A 16,171-nucleotide genomic window follows, 5' to 3' on the forward strand; every position below is an offset into this window, starting at 1 on the left:
ATCAATGTAGCTACTTGGAAAAACTCCCATCAAGATAAAAAGCCACAATTTACAGAAGGGTTTCTCAATCTCAGCATTACTTGGGCTAGATAATATTTCGTTGTGGGGCAGGGAGGGTTTTCCTGTACATTATAGGATGCCTGGTAACATCCCTGACCTCTACCCACTGGATGCCAGTATCATTCCTCCAGTTGTAACAACCAAAAGTGACCTGGAGGGAGGTTGAGAATAATAAAGTGTAAAATCCCCATTACAAGAAATCATTAAGAAAAGAAAAACCAACTTTCTGTGTAACTCATTCACTGCTTGAGGTAAAAGCTGGTTCCAATAATTTTTGTTTGGTTTAAAAAAATCTTCTGAGGCTTTTTGTTGTTTTAGTTTCTATGATTCTATCATTTTAAACTTTCATGCAGGGTCAAAACACTTATAACTTTTCTGAAAAGAGAAATGTCCTCAAAAAAGCCTGGGTGCGGTGGCACTCTGGGAGGCCAAGGCAGGAGGATCGCGTGAGCCCAGGAGTTGGAGACCAGCTTGCACAACAAAGCAAGACCCTGTCTCTACAAAAGAATTTAAAAATTAGCTGAGAGTGGTGGCACTCGCCTGTAGTCCCAGCTTCTTGGTGGCTAAGGCAGGAAGATCGCTTGAGCCCATGAGGTCAAGGATGCGGTGAACCGACCGCCCCATCGAACTCCAGCCTGGAAGATGGAACGAAACTCTGTCTTAAAAAATTGGAAAAAAAAAAAAAAAGAAAGAAATGTCCTCAAAATAACTCTTGAATTGCTAGTTTATCCATCACTGTATATCCATACGTCCATGATTTTCTTCTCAACTAACCAGGATAGCAAAATATAAACCATTCAAACTGATAGCAGCAGCGAGCCATCCAAAGTGGCCGCTGCCATGGTGCCAGCTGTGGTGGGGTGCGGGTGCAGGCTGTGAATCCTCAGGTGGACTCCAAGGCGAACGGTACCCGGGGCCTGATGTCATGGGAGCCTGCCCCTGGGAGCCACTGACGTGCGGCTGGGTGAAGCTACCCACAGGCAGGAGAGAGAATGGTCTGACAAGGCAGAGCTGGACCAAGGCCTGTGCCACGATTGCGCAAGGAGCGCAGGGGGCTGGGCCTGAAAGCAGATTGGGGCCGTACTTCGGGGGTCTTGGGTGGAAAGTGGGAGGGGCACCCGCTTCCCAGACCTGGCCAGTGACTTTGCTGCAGTGCCAATGCTGCCGGCGGCTGTAGGTTCCTATGCCTGGCAGGAGGTTCAGCGCAGGCCACCCAGGCTGCATCCCCAGGATCCACCCCAAGTCAGGGTGACTGTCCAGCCTGGCGCTCCCAGCAGCTGGATTTGGGGCCCCGTGATCTGTTCCCAGAGGTGCCCCTCAGCAGGGTCTCAGGTGCACCAGGGGAGAGCCCCAGGCAGCCACTAAGAGCCGGGCCCATAGGGGGAACTTGTGGCAATGTCATCCTTGCCTTGGAAACCAGCCCAGCCCAGTGATTGCCTGGAGCCCTGCCCCAGGGTGCAAGGGGGCAGACAGGACAGCAGGAGCAGCCCCACCCTCACATAGTCAGGCTGGACGAACTTGGAGCCTCCACTGCAGCCTCGACCTAGCTCCCTGCCATGTCCTGATGGCCCACAAGCACCTGGCCAAAGGTGTAACCACTAGGACTCATGGAACTGGCCCTAGGATCATCGGGTTTGTTTGTGCTGTGCCACCTGAATCTCACCTGCCACCACTGTGGAAGATGCAGAGAAGGGGCACAGTCAAGGCTGCACACTCTGCCGAACCAGGGACTGGTGGGAACTCTGGCCCTTTCAAGTTGGCAGAGCAAGAGCTCCCCCAGGAGCGGCTGCAGCCACCTGGGTTGTGACTGTGGGCCTGGGCCTCTTGGTGCTCTCAAGGACCCAGGAGGGTGCCCTGTCACCAGCAGGCTCAGGGGTGTCTGCTCCTACTGCCTGGCCTCTCCCCAATCCCAGGGTTGTTGCAGCTCCCTGCCACCTAGGGCCTCCCAGACTTTGGGTGACAAGTGGGAGAAAGGGTTAGGGAAGTCGTGATGGGGCTGAGGGCAGCTCTGGGCTGGCCCATGGATGCTCCTTGGCATGGGCATGAGCAGCCTGGGTGTGATGGGGGGCAATGGGAGGCAGACAGTTTCCTGGGATGGAAGGGGCAGGTCACTGGTGAGGCCCTACCTTCAGGCCAGGGAGGACCTGAAGGCTGGGGGCCAGGCTGCCAGCCCTGCGGACCAGAGTGGACTTGCAGTGCCTTTTCCGCAGGCTTATACTTCCTCCCCTCTGAAGCTCATAAAAGCTCTGGCCTCAGCCAGAGCAGAGTAGAGAGCCAATGGGAGGATTGGCTGCAGAGAGAAGCTACCCTCTCTGCTGAGGGTAGGATAATCAGCATCAGAGAGGAGTCTACCCTCTCTGGGGCCTGCTTTCTGCTGAGAGCTGCAAACAGGATGACCAGCAGCAGAGAGAAGCTACCCTCTCTGGTAAGAACTGAACACTTGTCCGGACAACCTGCCTGCAGAGAGGAGACACCCACTCCAGGCTGCCTCACTACTGAGAGCTGAACACTCAATGGGATGACCTGCCTGCAGAGAGGAGCCACCCACTGCAGGCCTCCTCTCTGCTGACAGCTGAACACTTGAAGGGACGATCTGCCTACAGAGAGGAGCTATCCACTGCAGGTCTCCTCTGAGCTGTTCTAAAACTCAATAAAGTTCCTCTTCATCTTGTTCACCCTCCACTTGTCTGCATACCTCATTTTTTCAAGATGCAGGACACGAACTTGGGCAGAGGGACCACTAGCCACAGAGGTTGCTGGTCAGAAAAGCAACATCCCAAAGATCCCATAACAAAATCAGGCCTAACCTGGGGGATTACATATGAAAACAGGATCTACATATGAAAACAGAAAATAAAATCTAAGTGATCTGTAATCCTTTAATTATTGACACTCTTGTTTATCAGCGCAATCACTGTTGCTAAAGGTTAAACTGGTGAGCATTTTGCAACTATGTACAGCCAAATTTTTTATATATATATATATATATATATATGTATATATATTAACTGGATATGAGGCTGGAACATACTAAAAGCTATCACTAATTCAGGAGGAAGCTTTAATCCCTGTAGAGATTGTCTGGGAAAGTGAGCAAAGGCTCTAACTGACAGTACAGATAATACAATTCAGTTCCAGGCCAAAACACTGGATTTGTTTTTGTTATTTTTCTCCCATCTCCTTGTTTTTTTTCTGGGAAAATAAATAGTAAAGCAAGCAACCCTCTCCATCCAATTCATCCTCCTAGCAAAGATTCCAAGCAACGCTTTTGGAAAGATCACCTTTTTAAATATACATGTATATATTAAGTCAAACTCAAAACCAATGAAAATAAACACAAAATGCACACACAGAAAAATAAGTATTTATACAGACCCTTAATTTCTTGAATCCAAATACATTGGAGAAAAAAAGCCAATGATGCTCATTAAATATTTATAAACATATGAAACAGGAAATATAAATATATGAATGACTCCTCACCAACCTCTATTAACTAAATTTACAGTAGATTAGTTATAAACCAGATTTAACTACTAATGGCCATCTTAAGTATAAGCTTTTAAAATCTAATGTTCAAATTACCCTCCAAATCCAAGCAATAAAAATCTTCAGATTTTAGGGCCTGGCGCAGTGCCTCACACCTGTAATTCCAGCACTTTGGGAGGTCAAGGTGGGCAGACCGTGAGGTCAGGAGTTCAAGACCAGCCTGACCAACATGATGAAACCCTGTCTCTACTAAAACTACAAAAATTAGCCGGGCATAGTGGCGTGCACCTGTAATCCCCGCTACTCAGGAGGTTAAGGCAGGAGAATTGTTTGAACCCAGGAGGCAGAGGCTGCAGTGAGCAGAGATTACGCCACTGCACTCCAGCCTGGGCGACAGAGTGAGACTCCATCTCAAAAAAAAAAAAAAACCTTCAGATTATATATAGATATATACTTCATCAAAATTAAACAGCAAACTCATTTTGGAAAAAAATGAAAATATCAACAAAAGGAAGCACGTAGGGAAAACTTAAACAGAGCTTCTGTGCCTGTGGATACTTTTGGAAGAAGCTTTTATGGTCTGGAAACAGAAAAAAAATTGTTAATGCTTTGGAATCAGATATAGAAAAAAAAAAAACCATTAGCCTGTATTTAAGTTTCTACTTTCTACACTTTGTACGTTTAGCCAACCATTCAGACAAAATAATTTCATATCACTATTCTCTCTGATGGAAGTGAAACTGATGTGTGAAAGAAGGAAGCAGTTACATTTTACAAGACTCAAATATGATATGTTAAAAAATACTGACTATAAAAGAAATCACATCCTTAAATCAAGAACCATTTTGGCAGCATTACTGCTTGAGATAGAGAATGCTAATGTCATAGACTCTAATACGTAACTCAAAAAAATACTGCATCCCTGCTTGAATTTTAATCTCAAGGATCTGAGGAACACATAAATAAAAATTAATAATTTAACTCAATTATTTTTGTTTTTCTTTATCTTCTTATTTGTATTCAGGAGGACACTATAACTTCTTCTTGACAATTACAGAAAGTAACAATACCAGTATTAGGCTATCTTTTAATTTAACATTTCCAAAACCAAGAAGAGCAGTTTGCACTCAAAGGGAGGCTCTAAAAGACTTTGGAGTCCAGAGTTCTGAATTTAGGCATTCATTCAGTCAGCCAGCCATACATTCATTTAATAGATAACAATTTAAGGCAATTTTTGGTATTAACAGTGTTCATAAAGTTCTTCTAAAATAATAATAAAAAATACTTGTATAATATTTAAGTATGCATGAAATATCTTCACTATATTATTATAACTGATCTTTCATTCTTTCCTGGCTATCTATATTTGATCTACTTTTTTTTTGTTTTGTTTTGTATTTTGAGATGGAGTTTTGCTCGTTACCCAGGCTGGAGTGCAATTGCGCGATCTCGGCTCACCGCAACCTCCGCCTCCTGGGTTCAAGCAATTCTCCTGCCTCAGCCTCCTGAGCAGCTGGGACTACAGGCACGTGCCACCATGCCCAGCTAATTTTTGTATTTTTAGTAGAGACGGGGCTTCGCCATGTTGACCAGGGTGGTCTCAATCTCTTGACCTCGTGATCCACCCACCTCGGCCTCCCAAAGTGCTGGGATTATAGGCGTGAGCCACCGCGCCCGGCCCTTGATCTACTTTTTAAGGGAAAAAAGTAAATTTGTGATGAATAAGACATAGGAAGGGAGGAATCTGATGGAGTAACAAAACTTAAGTATAATACAAAAGTTGAATCTCAATTTTTCCAAAAAAGCTCTTTATTATAGGCTACCATAAGACTTTAATATATAAACTTTATCAGAAATGCCAATACCTTCATTGCTCTATGGTTTCTGTCTTTCATCAAAGAAAGGCTTAATGAATCATTTTCATCATTCTATTAAGATACAAGGAGTGTCCAAAACTTTATGGGTCTATGCTACCCAGGAAATATAAAACTCTATGCTAAGTGAGAATACAAGTGTTCATAGGTTACATATGCTCAAACCAATTTGTATAATAAATTTTCACAGCTGTATAAGGCCAAATACATGTTATGAAGGCGAGAAAGATAAGACAAAAAAAAAATGTTGGTTTAAAATTAGAAGCAATGGCTTTAACTTCAAAATGACAAACAGATAGGTATTTATTACTCCATGGAATCAGCCAGCCATTTCCTTTTGTGTAACACTCTTCTCAGGTTATTCAGAAGCATACTATGTTATAACAATTTACATTTTAAATGTCTATAGAAATTAGAAGCAATGGCTTTAACTTCAAAATGACAAACAGATAGGTATTTATTACTCCATGGAATCAGCCAGCCATTTCCTTTTGTGTAACACTCTTCTCAGGTTATTCAGAAGCATACTATGTTATAACAATTTACATTTTAAATGTCTATAGTTTAAGTTTCCTAAAACATAAAATTATGAAGTATGGATAAAAAGTACAGTCACCTGATGACACATCATGACAATACTGGAGAAAAATGACATGCTACGAGATAAAGAATAAGGTATCTGGGGAGACAGGAAGTCCTGACTTACAATACTGCCTTCACTACTTACTAGTTCCTGAATCATGGCAAGCTATTCAATCTCTTTGAGCAGCAATTTTCTCATCTTCAAAATGTAAACAGAGGTAGTACTTTGCAGGGTTGTTAGGAGAATTACAGATTATGTACATAAAGCATGGTGTGCTGTGCCTGGTATAGTGCATACGCTCAAATAAAATTGGTAACAATTGTTATTATCTTAGAGTAGTATTTCTGGATTTTTCTGATTTGCCTCTATGTATTCAATTTTGTATTTTATTTTTTACTTCAAATACGTAAGGGAGAAACCTTGTAATAAAATGCGTAAAAGCAAATATTAATTTTCTGTAGATATACCTATAATATTCAGTATATACATGACAGTTTTGCTTGGATTACATTTTTACCTCTTTGTTTTCCATGAAGAAAATCCTTGCTGCTTACGAAAACACTTGGCTTTTCTCATGTCTGCGGGAATACAGGTTTAGGTCACAAATATGAATGTAAAATAGCAACTCATGGAAACTTGGCTGCAGAATACTGTTCTCCTTACCAATTTTGCAACTATGTAAGCAGGGCAACCAACTATCACCAAAACACAGTCATGAATACAACTGGAAGGAAGAGAACTTTTATGAGAAATTATTTTTAATTACTTAATAGTGATTAAACTCTCAACATTTCTTCCTCAAGGCCATCAGAGTAGTTAACATAAGCTTTAATCTTAGCGTTCGTTTTGCTATACAGTAAATATATTACTGAACTACCTTCTACTAAACACCTATCACCCCTGAGAAAAAACTACATGTAACTGGTAATAAAGTGAGGAGTTAAAAATAGAAAATACTAACTTTCTCAATGAAGAACATAGAAAACAAATTAAAAGATACATAAATTAGCTCAGCAAATTATTTGCATTTTGAATTAGCAAAATATAGCCAGCAAGTGAAAAGTTGATGCTTTCTAAATTCATTAATATAGTTAATAAGGCAGGCTTCTTTCATACTGCTACAATGTGTTCCAGGTACCTGAATATACTAGTAAATACGACAAAATCCTTTGCCCAAAACAGACAAAAATGCTTTCCTTGCATTAGAGCAATGGGAGACAGACAATAATAAACACTGTAAATAAGTAAACCATATGGTAATAATATTCACTACACTACACTAATAAGCACTACAGAAAAAAATAGATGAGTAGCATAAAAGGAGGTAAGGAGAATTACAGTGAGAAAATGGGTTGGAGCACTTACAGTGTCAGATGACTGATACAATCTTTTCCTATGAGGCTCGGTATTGTTATTGCTTCAGATAAGAGAGATTTATCATATGGGTATTTCCTAGTTCTAATAATTACTAATAGCTTTCTACAAGCCATACTATAATTAAGGACTCGATGGTACATATTTTCAGCTTGTTAGCCATACAGTCTATGCAGCACTATTCAACTCTCCCACTGTAGTGTAAAAGCATTCATAACAAAACAAATGAATGTGGCTGTGTTCCAATAAAACTTTATTTCTAAACACAGGCATACAGCACAGTAGTTTTCCAATCTTGGCTTAGTTTGACTAAATGCCTTAATTCTAATATTAAATTTTCCTGGGAGTATAGAGATAAAGTTATCTATTTCTTAGTGTTTAACTTCAATTCTAATTGTCTAACAAGCAAAGATAAAATATAAATATAACAACCCACACACATATAACACTTCATCCTCCCTCTCTACCTTCCCCCTTCTTCATTCCTTCTCTTTTTCCCGTCTGTCTTTACCCCAAACCAATTAGTAATATAATGCAAACATCAAAGACTGAATTGTTTTATAAATGCAATCGCGAAAGGATATCAAAATATTAAACACATAATTCAAAGACATTAAGTCACCTACAGAATTTAAGAATAAACCTCATAAAGTTATTAAACTCAAAATGTCAGGCCTCTACTGGTCTTTATATAAAAAAAAAAAATCACACATATTTTATTTTAAAAAAATAAATCTGTTCAGTCCCAAAATATAGAATTAAAGAGGCAGAACTTTTAGAAATTCCCAAAATATCCTAAACATGCATAAAAATATAATTTTGCTCACCTTCTCCAAACATTAGCATTCTATTTTCTTCAATTTTCTACTTAGATAGAATATATTACACTTTAAAAAAAAACCTATTACAAATATTATCTTTTGTACTAATACAAAAAAAAAGAAAAGTTCTGGAATCAAGATTTCCAAAAGGTGCCAGTTTTATAACTGGCTTATCACTGTCTTTTCTATAACAAAACATACCTCTGAATAAGTCTGTCATCAACTATCTTGATGAGCACAGAAACAATATGTAACTTTTAGGCCATAAATTTTACTGGCATAATAAAGAGGTAAACATTATTACTTGATATGAAACATGACTAATACAAGGCACCAGTATGGTTTACCTGCACTGTCCCTTCTAAGAGACAGGAGTATAATCTAGCATTTTTTAAAAGTATATTTTCATAATTTTAGTTATATTTAATTATGAAAATCAGATTAGAAACTGTCAATATACACCTAACAAACTGATTTTTGTTGCTGAATTCTCTAAAAGATTTACATGTAAAATATCTAGTTTGCCAGTCAAATTTTTATTAAGATATCAAATTCTCTTAAGAATTTTTCCAGCACTAAAATTCTACTTATTTCTGCCCTGAAGCCTGGGAGTAATGATGGCAGCAGCTGCCCGTCAGGAGCAGTGGCTACGAAGATGGCGGCTGCACTGGGGAGGTGCGGCTAGAGCTGCACGCTCTCCCCAGCCAGCAGGGCTGGCCCCTGCAGTTGGCAGGGTGGGGCCAACTGCAGCTGTCCAGCTGTGGGTCTGAATCTAGGCATCCTTGCATTCTTGGGGGCCTGGAAATGCCTCCTGCCCCCCGCAGGCTCAGAACTGCCTGTTCCCGCTACCTGGCCACTCCCTGATCCTGGCGCCCACTCTGGGCGGAACAAAGTTGTGGCCAAGCCTGGGTGCTGTCACAACTCAGCTGGGTGTGCTTGTGCTCAGGGAGATGCTAACATGCCAGTCCCCCGCCACCTTGTACCCCTCTGGAATTTAGGCACTGATGAGCATGGGAGGGAGGGAGGCTGAGGAGTATTAAGGGTGGTTCGCCATGGGCCTTCAGGCATCCCTTGGCACAAACAGCCTAGGTGCCATGAATGGCACATTCATGGCGACAGGACAAAGACAGGATCTTGGGGGAAAGCGGTGGGTATCTGGTGAAACCCCACCTTCAAGCCAGGGACAGCCTGAAGCCTGGGGGCTGGGCTGCCAGTTCCCCCGCCCAGAGTGAGAACTTAACGATGCTTTCACTGGGTCTGCCCATGGCCATCCATGAACCAATCAGCATGCACCTCGTCCCTTCTAAGCCTATAAAAATCCCCAGACTCAGCCATATTTAGACAGACTTCACAACTACCAGCTGCAGAAAGGAGCTACCCACTTTGGGTCTCCTGAGAGCTGTTCTGTTGTTCAGTTAAGCACAACCCTCCCGTTGTCCACATACCTCACTGGTCCTGGACGTGGGACAAGAACTCAGGGCCCACCAGATGGAGGGACTGAAAGAACAATAACACAAACAGGGCTGAAACACACACCCTACCCTGACTTGCCACGTCGAGGGTGATGAGAAGGAGAGAAGAGCTGTAGCCCTTTGGGGAGCCCAGACCTAGGGGCTCCCCAAGCCAGGGCTGTGACACCCTCCTTGGGGCTCTGGTTCCTGGCTTCTCCAAGCTTCTGGGCACCACCGCATTCCCAGACATGGGTGCCCACAATGGAAGCTGCGTGCGGTACATCTGGTCCAGCCACAGTCATGCATGGAGCTGGCACCTGTTATCAGTGCCTGGAGCTGCTCACCCCACTGCAGCAGCTTGCATGTGTGGCTGTGCACAGTGGCCAGAACCTGAGCTCACTTGCCCACACACCCCTCACCGCTCCATGCCAGGCTCGCCCTTGGCAGGTGTGGGATCTGGGCCAGTAGCACGAGTGGAGTACAGCCTGCTGGGCCGAGTAGGCAGGACGAGCTCACCAGGTGCAAGCAGTACGCAGGCAGAAGGCGCCACTAACATGGAGGTTTCCAGCTGGTGAAGCAACACTCCAAGGATCCCATGACAGTAAGATTTGAAAGCAAAGTCCCTTTCTCTGCTGAGGTAGTTATGAGCCCACTGAGGCAATAATGCAGGTCTGTGTAAATGGGTTGTAAAAGATAGTCAAAGGCAGTAAAAGAGCTGAGAAGCAGGAGGCCTTACCTCCAAGTGAAAAGAAACTTGCTGAAATATAAAACTGACATTTTTCTTTGCATTCTGAATTAAACAATTTTTTTCTTTAGTGTGATCTTTTAATGGCCAGGATTAGGGTATACTACACATACAGTAAAATTCAATCTCTTTACTTTTACTATTAGAAGGGTTCTGACAAATACAGGCATACTGCAGATTCGGTTCCAGAGCACTACAATAAAGCTAAGATCACAATAAAGTTAGTATCACAATAAAGCAAGTGACAAGAAATTTTTAATTTACCAATACCTATAAAAGCTATGTTTACAGTATACAATAGTCTACTAAGTATGCAATACCATTATGTTTGGAAAAGAAAAAGCATACACCTTAATTTAAAAATCCTTTATTGCTAAAAAATGCAAACGATTATCTAAGCCTACGGCAAGTTGTAATCTTTTTGCAGGTGGAGGGTCTTGCCTCGATGTTGATGACAGCTAACTGATCATCTGGCTGCTACAGGCTGGGGTGGCTGTGGCAATTTCTAAATATAAGACAACAATAAAGTATGCCACATCGACTGACTCTTCCTTTCATGAAAGATATCTTCGCAGCATGCGATGCTATTTGATAGCATTTTAAAACTGGAGTCAATCCTCTCAAACCCTGCTGCTGTTTTATCAACTACTTATTTACTATTCTAAATCCTTGGTTATCATTTCAACAATATTCACAGCATCTTCACCAGGAGTAGGTTCCATCTTAAGAAATCACTTTATTTGTTCAATCTAAGAAGCAACTCTGCATCCATTTTAATTTGATCATAAGATTGCAGCAATTCAGTCCCATATTCAGACTCCACTTCTAATTCTAGCTCTTTTCCTGTATCTACCTTATCTGTAGTTACTTCTTCCACTGATGTCTTGAAGCCCTCAAAGTTATCCTTGAGGGATGGAATCAACTTCTTCTAAACTCCTGTTAAGGTTGATATTTTCACCTCCTCCCACAAATCATGAATGATCTTCATGGCTCTAGAATGGTGACTCCTTTCAAGGAGGTTTACTTTGCCCATATCCATTAGAAGAATCACTATTACGGCAGCAATAGCCTTATGAAACATATTTCTTATATCATAAGACTTGAAAGTCAATATTACTTATTGATCCATGGCTGCAGAATGGATATTGTTTTAGCAGACACAAAAACATTAATTCTCCTTGTGCATTTCCATCAGAGCCTTGGGTAACCACATGCATTGTCAATGAACAGTAACATCTCAAAAGGAATCTTTTTTTTCCCCTCAGCAGTAGGTCTCATTAGTGAGCTGAAAATATTGAGAAAACCATGCTGTAAACAGATATGCTGTCATCCAGGCTTTGTTGTTCTGCTGATAGAGCACAGGCAGAGTAGACTTAATATAACTGTTCAGGACCCTAGGATTTTCAGAATGGTAAATGACCACTGGCTTCCATATAAAGTCACCAGCTGCATTAGCCCTAACAAGAGAATCAGCCTGTCCTTTGAAGTGTGAAGCCAGGCATTAATTTCTCCTCTCTAGCTATGAAAGTTTTAGATTCCCATCTTCTTCTAATATAAGGCTGTTTTGCCTACATTAAAAATCGGTTGTTTAGTGTAACACCTTCATTAATTATCTTAGCCAGATCTTTTGTATAACTGGCTACAGCTTCTACATCAGCACTTGCTGCTTCACTTTACACTGTTATGTTATGCAGATAGCTTCTTTACTTAAACTTCCTGACCCCAAATTCTGCTAGCATTCAACTTTTCTTCTGCAGCTTCCTGATCTTTCTCGGACTTCAGAGAATTCAAGAGCATTAGGAACTTGCTTGCTCTGGATTAGGCTTTGGCTTAAGAGAATGCTGTAGTTGGTTTGATCTTCTATCCAGATCACTATAATTTTCTCTATATCAGCAATAAGGTTGTTTTGCTTTCTTATCATTCATGTGTTCACTGAAGTAGCATTTTTAATTTCCTTTAAGAAATTTTCCTTTACATTTACAACTTGGCTAAACATTTGGTGAAAGAGGCCTAGTTTTTGGCCACTCTCAGCTTTTGACATGCCATTCTCATGAAATGTAATCATTTCTAGCATTTGATTAATGTGACAGATGTGAGACTCTACCTTTAATCTGAACTTCCGGAAGCCATTGTAGGGTTATTCTTTGGCCTAATTTCATTACTGTTGTGTCTCAGGGAATAGGGAGGCCCAAAGAGAGGAAGAGAGACAGAAAAATGGCTGGTTGTTGGAGCAGTCAGAACACACATTTATCTATTAGGTTTGCTGTCTTATATGGGTGTGGTTTATGGTGTCAATTACAATACTAATGTTAAAGACCACTGATCACGGATCACCATAACAGATATAATAATAATGAGAAAGTGTGAAATATTACAAAAAATCAGCAAAATGTGAAGTGAGCATGTGCTGTTGAAAAAAATGGCACCAATGAACTTGCAGGGTTACCATAAATACTCAATTTGTAAAAAATACACTACTTGCAAAGTGCAAGAAAGTACAACGAGGTATCCCTGTATAGGTAGTCCTATAATCACCACAACAGCCAAGATATAGAATATCTGTATCATTCCAAAAAGTTTCCCATTGCTGCTCTGTGGTGAATTTCCTCCCTCAGATCCCTGATCTGATTTCTGTCCCTGCAATCCTCATAATGTCATTATATTGTATAGTCTTTTATATCTAACTTTTTACTTAGCATAATACTTTGAGATTCATCCATATTTGCACATATCAGTAATTTGTTCCTTTTCATGACTGAGTAATATTTCACTGTATGGACAGGTTGCAACTTATTCATTCATGTTGTTAGACATTTGGGTTGTTTAGGTGTTAACAAAGAAAACTGCTATAAACATTACAAACAGGTCTTTGCTAGGCAATTTATTCATTTTTCTTGGGTAAATACCTGGGAGTGGGATTGCTGGATACTATGTTAAATACATATTTAATTATATAGGAGAAACTTGTTTTTTTTTCAAATGAAACAGATTGTATCACTTAAATTATGAATAAGCTACTACACTGGCTGATGATACATCATAGTTTTTTTAAGAAAGAACACACACACCACACTTCTAAACTTGCACAATTAAACAAGGAATGTACCAGTATTATGTAAAATACATGTAAAGTGCTTCTATTGGACTAAAATTAACTAGATATCATATGTAAAAAACATAGCATAGTACTTAATGCATAGTGCATACCTAATGACTGCTAATTCTCCACTGTTCAACTTTCCTTTTTCCCAGTGCTCTCAGCTTCCCAATCCTCACCTAATATAAACCCACACTTAAATGTGAATAATTATTTGTTAAATCAGTTATATAATAGGATACTCGTTCTCTCTCTTCAATTATTATCTCTTAAAGCAAAGCCAGTTTCATTCATTGATTTAAGCTGCTCTTTGGATAAATGAGAGTCAGCCTCTAAAAGCAGTAGAGCCTGTACTCAGGAAACATTTCAGGTGAACATCACCATCTTGTGTCAAAAAAGAGTAACTGCAATACCAAAGTTATCAAATAGAAAATAGAGAAGTCAAAATGTATGAAGGTCATTTTTTCCAAATTTATTCTGATGCATGTGTCAATAAAGTGTTCCAAAGCTTAAACTGTTTATGTTTTATGAATTTAATGCATTAAAATTTATGCATTAAAATTTCAAGCTAGATTGTGTATACCATAAAGGAACTAGGTTTTCTATTACATGCCCTCTTCAGATAATTGACACCACACACACACACACACACACACACACACACACACACAGAATGCCAGGCACAAAAATGACACTTCATTATTGCTAATACTCTCTACATACTTTACAATTAGCCACCAAATTGCCCTTCTACTAATGACTTTAAAATATTCAATATATGGCTCCAGATTTAGGTTTTGGCTACACTGAACATTAGTTCCCAAATATGAGATTCTAGGAGCATTAACAATAGAAGACCAGAAGCTTTTTCAAATTTAAAGTGATTCAACTTTAATCATACAGATACTTCTATTCTAACTCAACATTATTTTTACATTTATTATTCATTTAAAAATAGTTAAAAGTATATTAAACAGAACCAAAATATTGCAGGCTAATCAGACATCTGTGAAAAAAGAAAATATGCTGCTCAACAAGTTCTCCTTTTTCAAAGAGTAATAAATTTTAAATTAAAAAGTTAAGGTGTTCTTCAACTGTCAAGCAAGGTTTTTATTACACAGCAACAGCCTTAAAGGCTGATTGATTGCTTTTTCCCCTTTTTTTCTGAAAATCACATAGTTAAGCCACTTTTGCACACCTGGATATCTGCTTGCTTTATGATCTGTTTAAAGAAAGAAACATTACAGTAACAAGACAGTCTGGGAAGGTGGTACCTAAAAAGAAACAACACAAAAAACAGTAACTTGTTTTGTAAATAGCATCCTTTTATATAGCATTGAGAATCTCTATTATTGTCTGTCTCTGTGTCACTAAAGAAGTTAACTGTAGAGCTTGAATGATATATCAAAGATTAGTACATTTTTCACAGGTACAGAAACAGATGCTCAGTGAGGATAAATTATCTCAAATAATACATGGTCTGTTAACAACACAGCTAGCATCAGAAACTAAGATTTCTATAACTGTCTGTCTGCCTTAACTCTTCCATTGCTTGTTTCTGTCAGTTTTAAGCTGTTCTATCATGTTCTGTATAAGCCACTCTGGCCCCTTTCATATTTATCCTCTGTTACAGGTATCAAATCTCATTTTCCTCCAGACTCATTTCCTCAGCTACACTGCTGGTATCATACAAAAGCCTCTCTCCAATGCTGTGCACTCTTCAAAAACTCATCCAGAAATATTAAGGTTTGGGAAGGTCTGTGCCCAAAAGACTATAAGCAAAAAATTCAAAGAAGAAAAATACAAAATTCCTCACACAATAAGTCTAATATCACAAATTCATGAAACTGCAGCTATAAAGAGCGGAGTATTCAGAAAATTAAGTACATATTTTAGCACTGTCTTAAAGCTAAAAGAAACTAAAATAGCTGGTTTTAAATATCTATGGAGTTCAAACCAGATTAATGTTGAACTCTTAACCTTAACGGTATATATATAATAAAATCTTGATTATGAAGTTTATCTGAATTTCAATGAATGAATATAAGTCCGTTCACTCTTGTCTATTTCCATCAAAGAAAGCAGAAAGCATTTCTTTTCCCAGATAGCATTCTTAACTGGAGAATTTTACTTTCATCTGTTCTTCCTCCATAAATAATCTCAACCATCTAGTTTCTCTTTAGGAGTTCTCTTTGGTAACTCTTCAGAACATCCCCTAATTATCTCCATGTCAATTAAATGTTACATGAAGTTCACCTAGATTGGGGATCTTGAACTAGATACTTTAAACTGTTTTTCAAAAAAAGAAAGCTATATTAATTATTCTTGGTATTTAAGATATATATAGTACCTTTGCTATCAACAAATACAGAAATACATAGAGAATGACAGAAACAAGATCCCAAACTTGACAAGTTGGGAAGATTAATCAAATCTAGTAAGATGAATTTAGTAGGAAGAAATTCCTCTATTCCTAAGGCCTAAAGCCTTTGCTGCCACAGCCATGGAAATAATTGGGAAATCACTTGGACTTAAAGAAAAGAATATCTGGGAATCATGTGAAAAGCAGGAGAAATGTAGAGGAGCTAACTCTGGAGGAAGACTTCCCTATCTGGTATATATAGTGCCTCAGCTGCTGAAACTTAAATCAACTGCACAAGCCCAAGGCATGAAAACT

At 39.7% G+C, this 16,171-nt stretch overlaps 1 protein-coding gene across 3 annotated transcripts in view; it reads right to left on the bottom strand.

The window, feature by feature from the left end:
* AFG2A (AFG2 AAA ATPase homolog A) overlaps positions 1-16,171 on the bottom strand; it is a 338,616-nt gene that overhangs the window by 184,722 nt on the left and 137,723 nt on the right. The window contains exons 15-16 of one of the 3 annotated variants that reach the window (XR_010345335.1): positions 6,524-6,584; positions 655-695 (exon numbers count right to left, since the gene is read on the bottom strand). The exons of 1 other annotated variant lie outside the window; for it this stretch is intronic. Coding sequence is in view for 1 of the 2 variants with exons in the window: in XM_064383733.1 (XP_064239803.1) it covers positions 624-695 (72 nt within the window). In the remaining variant the exon portion in view is untranslated. Of the gene's footprint in view, positions 1-562; positions 696-6,523; positions 6,585-16,171 lie in introns of those variants that run through there. One more of the 3 variants, XM_064383733.1, reaches the window with a different exon arrangement.

The sequence above is a fragment of the Aotus nancymaae genome, unplaced genomic scaffold (genome assembly GCF_030222135.1).
Source record: "Aotus nancymaae isolate 86718 unplaced genomic scaffold, 86718_ANA_hifiasm-v0.15.2.pri h1tg000033l, whole genome shotgun sequence".
In the NCBI taxonomy this organism is placed as follows: domain Eukaryota; kingdom Metazoa; phylum Chordata; class Mammalia; order Primates; family Aotidae; genus Aotus; species Aotus nancymaae.